General features: G+C 49.0%; 2 protein-coding genes across 11 annotated transcripts in view; one reads left to right on the top strand and one right to left on the bottom strand.

Moving 5' to 3' along the window:
* The window catches only part of RALGPS1 (Ral GEF with PH domain and SH3 binding motif 1), a 317,405-nt gene that overhangs the window by 195,591 nt on the left and 106,127 nt on the right, over positions 1-15,687 (top strand). The gene's annotated exons all lie outside the window — the stretch shown is intronic.
* ANGPTL2 (angiopoietin like 2) overlaps positions 1-15,687 on the bottom strand; it is a 35,745-nt gene that overhangs the window by 17,779 nt on the left and 2,279 nt on the right. Inside the window, exon 2 of the mRNA XM_012458126.2 lies at positions 3,435-4,300. Within this exon, the coding sequence (XP_012313549.1) occupies positions 3,435-4,251 (817 nt within the window). The 5' untranslated portion in view covers positions 4,252-4,300. The remainder of the gene's footprint in view (positions 1-3,434; positions 4,301-15,687) is intronic.

Raw genomic sequence — 15,687 nt, 5'->3', positions numbered from 1 at the left:
ATCATCCTAACCAAAATGCCTTCAGGTCTCGCCAGACCAGAGAGAGACAGGACAAAGCACAGGTGAGGAGCCAGGGAAGCCAGGAACGGCCTGCGCCTCCTCACTCAGGCTCTCAGCAGGCCATCCTGGCCTGGGGCCAGCCTGTTACTGTCTCAGTAAGACTGGGAACAGGCTTGTGAGTGCAGCTTCAGATAAGCAGCCATGGCTCGCTTAGTCCCCTGGGAAAGGGCATGCTGTGGGCAGACAAAGAAGAAAAGAGCACATGGCTCTGAGGTTGCTGAATGAAAGATCTGGAAGCTGCCAAGGCTCAGGTGCAAAGGTGTTTAATTGCAAAGGTGTTTCTGGCTGAGTGATGTCCCTGAGAACAAAGGATCTGTTGGGTGAGAGCACAGAAGAGCGTTTTGTCTTCCAGGATTAGAACCTGCCCCAAGCTCTCTGAACAGACCTGATAAGAATGTTCTCTAATGATTGGATGGCCTGACTGCTCCGCAGAGAGAGACCATCTGTTTTTTTCCTCCCAGTTTAGTCCAGCACCAGGAGAGGGCAGGGCCCTCCCCCAGCTACTCTCTTCCTGGGCTCTGTCTACCCATTCAGCTTCCACAGCTAGGCACTCAATCCCAGCTGGCAGTGCCTTGTGTCAGAGCTCAGTGGTGAGATGGGTCACAATAAATCTGCTAGTAATGAGCAAGTACCAACATTTGGGGATCCTTGCTTTAAAAATAGGATGAATTCTAATGCATTCAAGTTATCTCTGTGATGAAATCACTGCCATTCCCTCCCATGATGGCATGCTTTCTTAAATGGGAGACAAAAGGCGAGTGAGTGCAGGAGTGTTGGATACACATAGCCCACACTGGATTGTGAACTCAGAGAAGCAGGAGATTGAACCATTTGAGGTGCCAGGAGTAGAACTGTGTCCCTGAGCCCTTGCATGGACTCATCTCCATCAGGGACCTACTAGTCACTTGGTTTCCCAACTCCCAGGTCTTCCTGGTAAACTCTTACAAATCCTTCAAGATGCAACAGAGAAGTGCCACCTCTGTCTAACCCCTCCCTTCCCTCTAGGCAGAATTAGTCATGCTACCTTACTGTCCCCCGGGGCACTTAGCACACCAGGGTATTACCACAGTGATCAGACAGCCCAGTTTTCACTGCACTCTTGATTTTAGAAACTTTGGCCTTGGCAGATACTCCCTCCCAGAAAAATCCATTGTCAGATCTGATGTGCTGATTTTAGGGACTAGAAATCATGGGCATTGGATGGATCCCAGATGCGTTCATGCACCTGCCACCTCCCCTAGACTGAGTTCCTGGAGTTCAGGGACCATAGTTGTCACTTGTTCCCCCAAGTCTAGTGCTGTGACCAGCATGCAGTAGGGGCTCAGCAAATATTGGCTGCACTGCATGACATAATGTTTCATACTTGATTGTAATGTGTCCACAGTATAACACTGTGAGGTTATGACCCTTGTCCCCGTTTTACAGAGAAGAAAATTGGGGCTCATAAGAGTTAAATAACTTCCTTATGAGCAAACAGCTAACCAAGGGGTAAAGCACTAGTATTAGGAATAAAGACCTGGGTTTGCATCCGTGCTTTACCCCTTGGTTAGCTGTTTCAAACCCAGAAATGTCCTGAAATGTTTTGAGTTAGAAACCAGAGTCACTTAGGCAAGAGGAGATCTGTTGGGTAACTATTGAGTCCAGCCTGACTCCAGTCAGGGTTATAACAACATTCAGCTGAGCTTTTGTTTGCTGCCCAAGGGCACGTTTTACCCTCTGGGTATTCTATCAAGACAAATTAACACACCCTGCCCTCTCTTTCAGAGCTTCTGATTTAAAGCAGACACGTGTACGGATGGAACACCGGAGCTTAAAAAAAAAAAAAAAAAGAACTGTTTATTTCAGTCTCCTTGTTTTAAGATGAAAAGGCCAAGCTCAAAGGAGACTTGTAGTTTACCGTGAGCCCAGCATTGTGCTAAACATGTTTTTTTGTGGTATTTCATTTCCTAAAGTGACAGGCACCATTTTAATCTATCCTCAATTAACAGATGAGGAAACTGGGCCTCAGGGGGACAAAGTGACTTGCCTAATGTCCCAGAGCTAATCAGTGGAGGAACCAGGATTTGAATCCAGGCCAGTCTGCTCCAAAGTGCTTGCTCTCAACCCTGCACCCAGGCCAGGTCTTTCCTTTGAGCTGCTGCAGCAGCGGATGCTCACCTTGCGTTTAGCTCACCTCCCCTGCCCCATCTGAAAACAATGCTGCCCTTGTCCTCTGCACTGGCCACCCTCCTGCACTCAGCTTCAGCCCCTCTTTGGAATTAGCAAGAAGCTGCTATTCCTAGTACTTGTGGTTATATTTAAAAGTGTGAAATAAGTGTAAAGCAGGATATTTTCAGTAAAAATATCTCCCTGCTTATACAATGAAGTGGTACCAAAAGCACTGACTTGGAGCACATACATGGTTAGTTTTTTCAGAGATGAATATAGTTCTCATATGGCAGCCCACTGGGAAGGCTCAAGTATTTTGGATGAACAAGGGGCTGAGCTGAGCTTCAGGGTACTGGATGTGTGCTGACATTCTGACAGAGGAGCCTCGGGCCTGCTTCTCGCAGTAAATGATGATTCCTAGAGTCCTAGAGCATAGAGGAGTCAGCCAGAGATTTAAAGTGAAAAGACCTGAGCAAATGTAGCCTGAGCATCCTAAGCCTATTAGCAAGTTACTCATCCTGTCCATAAGGAGCTGCAGAAGTTAATTATGTAACATACATGGAAATGTCCAGTGCTAGTATCTTGGTTAAGCTTTAAAACCTGCCAGCAACGCCATTCCTCCCCCATAACGATATTCTGAGAATTGCTATATTTTAAGATGAAACGTGTATGGAAGAGCATGTGGAAGCATCATTGAAAATTCTAGACAGCAGCAGACTCTAGGAAATGTGTGGGCTTTAGGAAGGACACCTTCCCATGCCCAGCCCCTACGATGTGTTTATCATATTCTTAACGCGGGTAATACTTTTTCTTTAGGCTCATTGTTTATTTGGTGAGCATTTACAGAAGGCCAGCCCTGTGCCAGGCACAGTGCAGGAGCTGCAGGAGAGACATTCTGTTCTGTCTGCCAACACACAGGATCTCGTGCAGAGCCTGGAAAACTACAGGCCTTGAGTTCTTTCCTATCAGAAACCAGAGAGTGTTTGCCCTCTTTTGAAACTCCATTTCCTGGTAATACCTTTGAGGATCCATCTAAGGAATATGGTCCCCCCTCCCACCTACCCCTCTGGTTCCAGCACCTTGGCCCAGGGGATTGCTGGGGGATTGTGCATGTCTTTGGCCTAGCTTCATCTGGCCATGGCTTTTCCCTGTTTGTGGTCACAGCCAAGGGAAGCCTGGTGCCTCGCTCTGAGACCCACATGGAACACGATCCCAGAAGGACTTACCCGATGGCTTGTCTGTGGAGGATGGGAGGCTGGTGAGAGTGGGCATAGTGGGCAGAGGGGGTGGCAGCACCTTCAGGTTCTGGTCACTCTGGATCTCGTTGGTAGAGATCTGGTTGATGATGCGGTTGTAGGTGGGTGGCTGGTAGACCCGGGGTGGAGCAGCGGGGGGTGGCTGGGGGATGGGCCTGGCTGCGGGCACCCTCTGGCAGTGCTCCTCAAGTTGCGCAATGATCTCTGATTGGTTGTGGGCCAGTGTGGCCAGGTGCTGGTACTTGTGCTCCAGGTCCTTGTACTTGCTGGCCAGCTGCAGCATGTCGGCCGTCTGGTTCAGGATCCTGTTCTCCAGCTGGGAGAGCTCCAGCGCGTTGTCCCTCTTGCGGATGATCTCGTGCAGGAGCTGCATGTAGAGCTGCGTGACCCGAGAGTTCATGTTGCGGCTCTCCTTGCGCAGCAGCTTCACCTCACTCACAATGCCGCCGTCCACCTCCACCAGCTGCTGCAGCGTCTCGATCTGCCTCTTCTGCTTGAGCAGCTCATTGTTGAGCAGCTCTAGCTCTTGCTTGTGCACTCGATTCTCCAGAAGCACCTCAGGCTCCTTGGAGTTGACACAGATGGCGCCTGTGACCCGCTGCTGGGGCACAATGAAGGTGTAGGTGCACTTGTCCTGGGACTCGCCTGCCCGCTTGTACCTGTTTAGGTAAATGAACTCTCTCGGCGAGCCCTCCTCAGTGCCCTCAAAACCATCCTCCTGGCCTGCAGCAGCTCCCATGGCAGCCAGCAGTCCAAGCCACCAGCATGTCACGCACAGTGGCCTCATGGTCCTTGCAAAATGGTGGTTATTCTTTGTGAATGGAATCTATGAAAGCCTGAAAGTAAACAGAGGGGAGAATCAGTGATGGTCCCACCACTGTCAGTGCCCTGTGCTGCCACGTGATCCCAGCCTTCTCGCCAGGCAGGCAGAGCTTTCCAAAAACTCAGCTTCAGGATGCTGAGTTATATTCTCTTGGAGTCAGAGAACCGGCAGCCATTCTGGAAGCAAGAGGAGACAGGCAGGCCCCAGCAGAGGTAGAAGGGAAGAGGGAGGGCCTCAGGGCATCTGAAGATAGGAGGTCATGGCCCTGCTACTCCCAAAGCCAGCTCCAATGCCTGCAGCCCCCTTGCTGAACTCCTGGCCTAGAGCCTGAGAATCATATCCAGGCAGCTTCAAGCTGGGGAGGGGAGGCAGAGGGAGGGTTTCTGATCTCCCTCCTCTGCTACCTTAGGCTCCTCAGACTGTTAAGTCTCCCCATTTTGTACTTTCACACCCCCTGAACTTTCCCATTGTAATATCTATCACAGCTGTGATGAATAGAAGTTCTGTTTGATCTTCTCTGCAGGATTCTAACTCCATGAGGGCAGGTCCTGTGTCTGATTCAACCCTGTATTCCCAGGATGTTGCACTTTGGGCAAATATTTGATAAGCGAATGAATTATTAGACATTCATTTCATTGACATTGTTTATCAGGGCAGCCTGATAAACAATGTCAATAGAAGGATGTGTCCAGTTATGTGGCTCTGGTCCCTGTGTTAGCTAAGCTACAGAGCCCAAACAGGAACAAACAACTGAGCTCTTCTAAATCTAAATATTTGCAGTAGCCGGTGACAGCACAGTCCCAACTACTGCAATGTGGTTAAGTTAGAAGGGAGTAGAACACAGACATGTGTCTCCAGATTTGCTTCACTTCTATTCTTGGACCATTCATCCCTTCACCAGATGTTCACTGAACATCTGTGATGTGCTGAGCAGCATGCTAGCTGCTAGGGATACAGCTATCAACAGGATGGAGCCAGCCCCTGCCCTCATGGGGCTTTCGCATCATTATGGCTTTCCCAAATGCTGGGAAGCACAACTATCACATGCTGCAAAAGGGTATTACAGGGAATTGACCTAATTGGAGGGGTCAAGAATGCTTCCCTGAGAAAGTGCCCTTTACACTGACCCTTGAGGAATGAGTAGGAATTAAATAGGCCAAGAGGGAAGGGAGGGCATATGTTAAATCCCTCCACTTGCCCACCCGAGGTCTTTGCTCCAGCAGTCCTCACCATCTCTCCAACATCATCATGGTTTTCCTACAATCATACTGTTAATTCTCTCCGCTTAAAGAAAACCCTCTCTTGACCTTACATCCCCTCTCCAGCTATTGTTGCATTTCTCTGCTCCCCTTTTTAGCAAAGCCTCCAAAGAGTTGCCTGCACTCACCATTTCCAGAAAGTTCCTCTCTTCCTGGTCTCTCTTGAGCCCACCCTCATCAGGCTTTGCCCCCTTCCCTTCATTCTAGGTGCTCTAGACAGGATCACCAGTGGCCTCCCTTTGCCAGATGGAAGGGCTAGTTCTTGATTCTCATTAATGTTTTCCCTCTCACACTGTGGGACACAGTTGGGCTCCCTTCTTGACCTTCCTTTCCAGAACGCCACCCTGCCTTCTGTTTTGCCAGCTGCTCCTCCTCAGATCCTGTGCTGGTTCATCCTCATATTCCTGTTCTTTCTCTTACTGTTGAGGGGGGCCCAAAAATCAGTCCTCAGAATTTTGTTTACTTTAGTGATGTCATCCAGAGGTCACCTTGGTGATCACCTTCAAGTACTTATATTTATTCATGTTTATTTCTCCAGCCTGGAACTCTCCCCTAGACTCTAGACTCATGCATATAGCTGCTTCTTTGACATTTCCACTTGACTGTCTGCCAGGTGTCTCAACTCATCCAGAAATGAACTCCTATTTTTCCCCACACCTCCAGCCTAACCTGTTCATCCCAGTTTTTCCTGTGTTAGTAAATGTCCACTCTAGTTGCTCAGGCCAAAAGCCTTGAAGTCATCCTAGATACCTTACCTTATATACCTTACTTTCTACCTTACTATACCCCACATCTAATTCACTGCCAAATTATGATGCCAGAAATATTCTCAGAGTCCTGTGTCTCCCCACCTCCCTGCGACCGTCCTGGTGCAACCCACCTGTGCCATTCACCTGGACTATGGCAGTAATTTCCTAACTAGTTTCCCTTCCCTGGCCTTGCCCATCCTACCTTCTGTCCTCAGCTTGGCAGCCAGAGTGGTTGGTCTTTTTTAAAAAGTCCAACAGGGTCACTCTTCTTTTCAAAAACCCCCCAGTAGCTCACCATCTTGGAGGAAAAGCCAGTGGGTCTCCAAGGCACTCTATGATCTGGCCCAACTTCCTCCTGGGTCTTGTCTCTGAGTCCTCTCCCCCTTGATCACCTCCACCAGCCACCTGGTTGGTCTTCTGGTTGTCCCTCAAGTGCTCTAAGCACACTTAGAACTCAAGGCCTTTATACTTGCTGGTCCTGCTCCCTTCTTCATTGTTTGTTCCCTCACCTCTTTCAGGCTTTGCTGAAATATCACCTTCTCAGTGAGACCCTCCCTGCTTATTTAAGATTGTGACCTCACCACCTTCCCCCTCCAGTGTCCTTATCATTATCAGATACACACTGTGTCCTACCCATTCCCTTGAATGCAAGCTCCATGAGGGTAGGGGTGTGTTTCTGTTGGTCACCGCTCCATTTGCAGTGCCTACCACATGGCCTGAAATACACAGGAGCTCAATAAATATTTAATGATGGAATGACAAGACATACCTGCCAACAGCTGTTGAGCAGTTGGGAGTGCTGGAAAGAGGGATAGATTGGGGCGGGAAGCCCATGGACAAGTGACTGCCTGAGGAGGTCAGAGCTGTGCAAGGAGGATCCACATATGTATTTATTAATAACATCCATTGACCAAGGTCCACTATATACCTGACCCTGTACTAAACATTTTGCAAGTGTTTTCCACTTTCCCATATTCTTATAATGTCCTTTTAAGGTAGATACTGTTGCTGTTTACATTTTACAGATGAGGAAACTGAGACTCAATGAGGCTGAGTGACTTGCCCAAAATCAGAAAGCTAGAAGGTGGCAGAACCAAGGCTCAACCCTGGTCTGATGGATTCAAACCTGCTAACTCTTAATGACTACACAGACATGTATTTAATCTGGTTTTTACTAGTAAAAGGGTATTAGCATCACTACTTTCTGATTTCACATTAATCTGTGCTACAATAACAAGTATGACACAGGACCTCAAGATTTTGTCCTCCCTGAACTCCTTCGGGGGCTTCTCCAGTGAGGACCCTGGGTCTCGGCTCCACCTTGTACCAGCCAGTGAGCAGTTACAAGAGAGACCCTGTGCTTCCTGGGGCCTTGCTGAGCTGTTTTCCACTTAAATGACAAAGCCCAAGCATTGTTCCTACGGCCTACTCAGGCCTCTCTGGCCAGGCAGAGAAAGGTGTGCAGGAGCTTCTGGCTTGGGCTCTGCTAGGGGGTGGGGCTGCAGTGATGTCAATGGAAACCCAGCTAAGTTTGGAAGTGTTTGCCTGGTTTCCAATGGTGCTTTGGCTGCCGCAGTGCTGGTGGCCACACCCACCCCAAAACAATGGGGAGGAGCCGCCTCTGACCCTGGGCTAGGGCAGGCCTGCTGGGCCACCACCTTCTTCAGGCTGCTCACCTGAGGCAGTGAGTGACAAACACCTCTCTGTGCCCATGTGGGTGCAGGCCTCCACTGTGGCCAAGAAACTGCCAGAGGCCCAGGGAGGCAACCTGGCTGCAAGACAAGGTTGGTTTCCAAGCCTTCCTGGACCTCCAGATTTGAGAGGGCTGCACCGTTTACAGTTGAATTCTGTCCTCTCCCAAACATGGGCTCTCACGGCTCCCTGGCAGAGTTCTTGCCATTGGACTTGAGACCTCAAAGGCCGAGTCTCTTCTGTGAAATGGGGTGATCCAACCCACCTTGCACACTGGGTGAGCAGCATGAAAGCACATCAGAATTGAGAGATTGGTATAATGTGTTAGCAATACAATAGCAAGAATAACAAAGCTGAAACAAAACCAACAACAGTAAGGATGCTGAGCATGGGCCAGGCAGCGTGCCAGGCACTCACACCATCTTGGCTAACACTTGCACAGGGCTTTAGGGCTTCAGGGCTCTTCACATATGCATTCTCTCATTTAATCATTCCAGCACTTGGGATGACTTATTAATATTAGGCCCATTTCTAGGCTGAGGAAACTGAAGCTCAAAAAGGTGTGGGTGTTGCTGACTTGAGGTCACATTTCAAGCATTGGGACCTCTTGAAACTGGATGCTTGATTCTGAGTCCTACTGTTATATCTCTGTGGGGCCTGGGCTTAGTGGGGTGACTCGCAACTGATTGGGTTACAGGAAGGAAGGGAAGGAACGGGGCACTGTGCTGGGTGCATGACATACATTGTCCCAGGTAATCCAGTGGGTTGTTATTCACCCCTGTTTTATCAGTGGAGACTGAAATCCGGACAGGCTCAGTGACTTGCCCAGGAAGACACAGCAGATAACAACCAAAGCTGACTGAGCCTAGGACTTAGGGCAGCCTGATAACCAAGGGCCACGCTCTTTGTGCTTCCCTTTGAGTCTCAGAGTCATTTATTTTCCTTGGAGTCTAAGACTCCAACCCCAGTTCCTCCCCTCCCCCCATTAGTTTTTTGCCAGTTTGGCAGTTCTTAATGGGCAGTAATAAGTTTGTTTACTTTTGCTCTCTTGATATTTATTCAACTAATTGCATCTCAAGAGAAACAACACCCCCCGCCCCCAGCATTCCAGCCATCTTAGAACTGGAGAAGAACTCAACTCCAATCAAAGTGATGCGCCTCACTTTTTTCCTGTGTCCAACAAAGAAAAGCAAATCCAACTGTTTTCCTTGGCTTCAGAATTAAAATAAAAACGATTCTTGAAATTGCTTTTCCACATTGTATTGTGAGGAGTTTCCATCATGCATGGTTTTCCCTCCCCACAAGTGAGGCTGGTGTGACTGTGCCACGTGACAGCCTTTGCACACTAGGAGGCAGCCTCTCTGGGGCTTGGGTCCCACCCAGTCTCTGGTGGGCTGCCTCTGAGTGTCCCTGCTTGGCTTGATGTGGTGGGGCCACACACCATGTGTCCACATCCCTCTCACCACTGTGGTGCTACAGCCCAGGCAAGGGGCCGCTTTGTGGGAAGAGTTGTCATTTTCATAAGATAGAGCTGTGTGCTCTGCTCTGTAGCAGAAGCTGCCGACCTGGGATACTCTTTTGAGTTCACCACAAAGGTTAGGAATGAGAAAAGTTCAAGTAATAAAAAGAATAACAACTAATTGTCACTATCGCTTAAGCACTTTATATACATTGTCTCACTTAATCCCCCCAGCAGCCCTCGGAAGGCGGCCCATTATTTCAGGGCCGCCATTCATGATGGCCCCAGTCGTGCACTGTGCAGTTCTAAGGGGCACAGCTCACATTCATAGTCTTTATAATTTTTATATTTATATTGAAGCAATTTTCTAATGCCTACAAAGATGCTTTTAAGGCTAACAGCAAAGCTGACGTTTATCCCTATTTGCAGGTAAGGAAAACTATTGAGATTTGATGATTGTGAGTTATTTGCCCAAATCATAAATTACTAAGTAGTAGAGCCACTAACGACCCCAAAATAACCCCCAAAGATACTATACTGTGAATAAAGAGAAACCAAAGTGCCAAAGTGACAGGAAACCCAAAAGAGATTGTTCTCTGACGCTCTAGGCAGGAGGGCCACAGGAGTGCTCTTGCAGTCCTTGGCCCTGAAAATTCCAGGGAAGCCTCCAAATTAAATCCGGATCTTAGTCCAGGTTGTAGTCCAGCCTGGGGGACTTACAGAACCACCCCCTCACCACCTGCCCTCTGGGCAGCACTGCCCATTGGTCTGTGATCACAGATGAAGGCCAATTATGGGTCCACGCCAGAAGAGGTATCCCAACACTGCAGGAGGCCTGAGAACAGGGCCTCTGCCAAGGCAGTCAGGGAATCTGGAACTGCCAGCTGGCCCCTGACGTCAGGGTTCTGGGAAGCTAGAAGCCTGAGCTGTGCTTGAGCGAGTCTGGTGGACCTGAGCGTGAATCAAGTTTGTGAAACCAGCATCATGACAGAAGACAGATGAAAACATCAACATTAGCCAGCAGCTGTTCCTACTAAAGCTGTTGAAATGTATGGTGTGCTGGTAGGGAATTATCCAAAGCAATTGGTAATCCAGGATATGGGAGGGATCCAGTTGAAGGAAAAGGCCCAGCTGATCCCATGACCAGTAGTAGTAATAATAATGATAGTCATTTGTTTGTTGTGAACTTGGGTGCCCAGCTGCACTCTATCTCATTGGCTTATAGCCTTATGAGTAGGGGACCATACATCCTGGTTAGCCCCAGTTCAGGTCTGCTGTGTTATGTAATTATTATTATTATTTTGAGATGGAGTTTCGCTCGTCGCCCAGGCTGGAGTGCAGTGGCGCGATCTCGGCTCACTGCAACCTCCACCTCCCAGATTCAAGCAATTCTGTCTCAGCCTCCCGAGTAGCTGGGATTTACAGGTGCCTGTAATCCCAGGCACCACACCTGGCTAATTTTTGTATTTTTACTAGAGACAGGATTTCACCATGTTGGCCAGGCTGGTCATGGTCTTACGTAATTATTAATAGCACCCCCTTTTCACTCTCAATATTGTCCTGATGGAGCAACAAACTATACAGTCCCCTTATGTAGGAGAAAGATGTGGTTTCTGCATTTGGCAGTAGAGGAAACCCAAGTCCAGAAAGGTTAGATTACTTGCTCAAGATCACTTGGAAGTGAATGTTACGACTGGGATTTAGTTGTCAACTTCTAGGTCCAAACCCTGACTTGGATCAAGATTGTCTCTTCAACCAGTATGAATAAAAGTGCTTGTTTGTTTAATGGCTGAGATGCAGCTTACATCTTACTCTGTGTTGATTGAATACGTAGAAATAGCTTTCAGGTCAGCACAAGCGTGTGTTTTGTTGGATGTTGGAAAGAGCTGCTTGATCATGCAAGTGGTAAGACCCCAAAATGGGCATCTGGGATGAGTGGTGACACCCTCACCTTAGAGAACCTGAAGAAAGGACTGTGCATCGTTTATCCCTGATGATTCACCATCAGCCTGGAGGCCAGGGAGGGCATATCCAGATCTCCAACTGCCCTCCCCTTTCAGATGAGGATGCTATGAATCATTCCCCATCAGAAGGCACTCAGAGAGTCTGGAACCAGTTCCCAAACCCTTCTAGTTCAACTCTCATAAGACCATTGATTGAACCATTTGTCCATCCATCCAGCCCTCCATCACCCACCCATTTAGCCTTCCCATCCATCCAGCCATTGTGCATTGCTACTGCCTGGCCATGGGTGATGGGAACACAGCCATGAGCCAGAGAAGCAGGGTAAGACATTTGCCTGGAGGAGTAACACTGGGGGCTTCAATATGCCTGATGCTTTGGGCACTTGTGCTTCTACCATTGGTGAGTTGTTGGCTCCAGGAAGAGTTCATGGAGGAGGCTGGTTGTGGTCACATCATGAGATGATAGGGTGGGGTGGGGGGTAGGATGTGGTTAGGGAGTAGGGAACTAGTTGCCTTTGCCAGGGGGACGAGGACACTGCTGTTACTTTTTCATAGTTCATTATTTGGGAACCATTTTGAGATTCCCCCAAAGTCTGTGCACTGAGCCCTCTGTGCCAGGAGCCTCGGCCAACAGAGCAGAGGCGGGGAAGAGTCTGCAGAAGCCATTTCAGAGTCGGGCTTCTGAGTTGGCTGTTGCATTTCCGGCAGCGCCTAGTGTGCTCTGGAGCCCTACAACTGGGAAAGCCTTAGACAAGAAGTCGTGAAGGGCTGGGTGGATAGCACTGCCACAGGGTGGCTTTCTTGGGAAATCCAGGCTTTCCCTGGAGCTGCTTTTCTGGGCCAGGCTGAGAAGTTGGCACCAGGGCCGTCTTGGCTGTTTGGATGGACTTGTTCTCAAACACTGGGACAACCACTTTTTGTGCCTGCCTCACTGATCACAGTAACTCTTTGAGGCAGGGGCTATAACTATCCCCATTTCACAGATAAGCAAACAAAGGTAAGAGATTAAGTCACTTGCTCAGGGGTACAGTGCTACCAAGTGGTAGAGCTGGGTTCAGAACCCGATTTGTCTACTCCAGGGCTAGGTTTCTTACCCACACAATCCTAATTGTCCTCGCTGCCTTTGGGTGCTCTCCCCCTGAAGTCTACGCTGCATGAAGCACCAAGGCTGTCTGTCTGAAACTCAAAGCTGATGTCAGTGTCTGCTTAAAAACAGACCTGGTATTGTCATGCCTTCTTGCCTTTGCATGTGCTGTGCTTCCTGCCTTGAATGCCTTCCCCAACTGTCCTGGCTGATGCCTGCCTGTCTTCCTAAGTTAACCTCACCATGAAGCTGTCCATTCAGTGAACTCCTCTCTCCCTCCTTCAGTTCACAAGTGCAGCTGTTTCTGCTTCCAGCCCAACACGCAGCACTCAGATTGCACTCATCTGGTTATCAGCCTCCTGACTAGCTTCTTAAAAAAAGCAGGGTCAGGGCAGATTCCTCCTCTGAATACCCAGTATCCAGGATGGCACCTGGGTTACTAAATAGGAATTCAAGAACTTCATTTATATCACGTATTTCCCAATACTTTCACCTCTTCTAGCCACTGTGCCAGGGGCTGGAGATAGAACAGGAACAAGGTGGGTGAGGTCCTTGCCCTCAAGAGGTCCACAGTAGTAGGTGAGACAGAGACGAGGCATTTGTAATGCAGAGAGATCTGTGCCTAGATGGGGAAACTTGGGGGGCTGTGGGGCACTTGGTCTAGCCCCAGAAAAGCCCTTGGCTGGGCAACAGAGAGGGGAATGGTGTGGCACCCTGGGGTAGAGAAACTTGCTTGCTTGAGAGCCTGGGTCTGAGGCTCACTTCATTGTTTCATTCATTCCATAGATATCTTTCCTGCCTGGCCCTGAGTGGGAATTAGAGATTCAGCAGTAACTGAGACAGACACAATCATTCCCTCTTGGAGGTTGGAGTGGGACCACCTCAGGCAGGACTTTAGGCATTCTTGGAGCTGGGCAGGTCCTCAGGCATCTCTTGAAGATAAGAACTGAGTCCATTCTGGGCTTTTCCTTGGTGGTCTTGAGCCTGCCTGTCTGGAGGACTAGGCAGCAGGGGGTGCCGAGGCTCTGGGGCTCCTGGCCCCAGACAGGCTGATTTGAGCTGACACAATAGCTCAGTTGTGAGAGGCCTGGCTCCCCATACTCAACTTTTTATTTTTTATTTATTTTTTGAGATGGAGTCTTGCTGTGTCACCAGGCTGGAGTGCAATGGTGTGATCTCAGCTCACTGCAACCTCTGCCTCACCAGTTCAAGCAATTCTCCTGCCACACCCAACATTTTAACATTCCTGTGATCAAAATGTGGCTCACGATTGATGTGTACATGTAACAGGCCATCGTAATGTTTCAACCCCCAATACTGTTATGAACTCAGTCATATGGCTTATAGTCCATGTGAAAGAACACAGTTTTGTCATAGAAACTACCCCCAGAATGAGGCTTCTGAGGTGACCTGTGTATCACCACAAACTCCAAGCTGCCTGTGGCTGAATAACTCTTCTATTTAGGGTGTTTTGTATAAATTCACAAAAAAGAAATGCTATTCAATGAATTGATTGTTTCTTGAGATCTCCAGAGTGTGGTTGTCCAGGATGGCAGCAGGCTGGGGTAGAGTGAGCACAGGTCTGGGTTTTGACTTTTGCTTTTTGGCCCATGAGTAGAGAGACCCTGGGAGAGGTGCTGCAACCCAACCCTCAGTTTCCACTTCTGTAAGATGGGGACAGCACCACCCACCTTGAGGACCCTCTTAGCTCCTCGGGCCACCTCTTTACAACTTTCACACAGTTGTGTGTTTGCATGATTATTTACCATCTGCCCAGTCCTGCTGGGCTGTGGGCTCTAAAGCAGAGCCCTTCCCCCATCTGCCTGCTGTCAGTTGAGACCATTCCAGATTAAATGGGCTGTGATTCAGAGAGGCCAGATGCTGAATGTACCTGCCTTGGCAGAGCTGCTGTCTGTTATGTTTGTTCTATTGTAGCTACCTGTTGCCATCTCCCTGATGTTTTCTCAGGAATTGCTCAAGTGTGGCTCAGTGTGGGTGAGGAGGACCTGAGCTCTGATTCTTCAGTCCTAAAGGAGCCTCCAAGAAGGGATGTAGAAAGTGCAATAGTGTCTCGGTCACATGGACCAATGTCTCCCTGAGGCTTTGTCCCCACTGGGCTGGGGCCAGAGTTTCCTGGTGCTGATGTGGTCAGACAGTATCGCAGAGCACCCAGGCATGTGGAACAAGTCAGCCAACCTGGTTTGGAAGCTCACTTCCTCTTGTCACTGACCATATTACCACAGGTGCCCTCACAATTGTGCTGAGGCTCATCTCTAAGGGTAACAGTAATGTGTGTTTTGCCTCAGAGGTAAGCGTTCATGAAGAGCAAGGGAGGCACTAAAGTCAAGTAAGCACATGGTTTTCAGAGGGGTTGGTACAGCATTCAGTGGGACAGCAACCAAAGCAGATGTGGCTACTGAGGACACTGGGCAGGGATCCAGTGACAGTCAGGATAAGAGAAGTTGAGGCATCTCGAACAAGGCACTGAAGTGAGAGGAAGGCAGGGGTTTTGGAGCTAGAGAGAGCTGGATTCCAGTCCCACATAATCACGAAACTGTGACCTTGGGAAAGTTAACCTCTCGAGCCTTAGTTTTCCCATCTGTAAAATGGGATGCTAAAACTAGAACCTACCTTCCAGGGTTGTGGTGAGGATGAAATGACATAACGTATATGCCTTATTTAGCCCAATGGGTACTTCCTAAATCACTGGGGGATGGAGGGCCAGATGGAGGAACAGTTTATTTGCTCTACCTGTGAGCTTCAGCAGTTACATGCAGTCCCTTCCTGACATTTTTGTCTGTTTCACCCAGACTGCCTCACTAGTAGTAAGTAGTCCCACTTTCTTTTAGGCAGGCTCATGAAGTCAGTTAGAGCCTCTGCTCTACCTGAGCTGCCTGGAGAAGTCAGTGAGTCACCATGGTTCCAGGCTGGAGCAGGGAAACCTGTGGCTTCAGCAGCCCCAGAGGCCTTGTGCTAGAGAAGCAAATACTTGATATCACCTTTTCAAAATGCTTCCAATAGCACAGGGTGCCTGCTGGACACTCTGGGGGCCACAGGCCAGAAGCTGTCCTGGGCTAAGATGTATCAGTGTTGTCTGGTGTAAGATCCACCAGACATGGCCACCATAGTGCCAGACTTGGTGATGGCCATTCTTTGTCTCTTCCTCTGCAACTCCGGGGCAACCCTGACTATG

This window comes from Aotus nancymaae, unplaced genomic scaffold (genome assembly GCF_030222135.1).
Source record: "Aotus nancymaae isolate 86718 unplaced genomic scaffold, 86718_ANA_hifiasm-v0.15.2.pri h1tg000003l, whole genome shotgun sequence".
Classification (NCBI taxonomy): domain Eukaryota; kingdom Metazoa; phylum Chordata; class Mammalia; order Primates; family Aotidae; genus Aotus; species Aotus nancymaae.
Note: the sequence above shows the minus strand (reverse complement) of the source record. Positions and strands in the feature narration are given on the sequence as shown.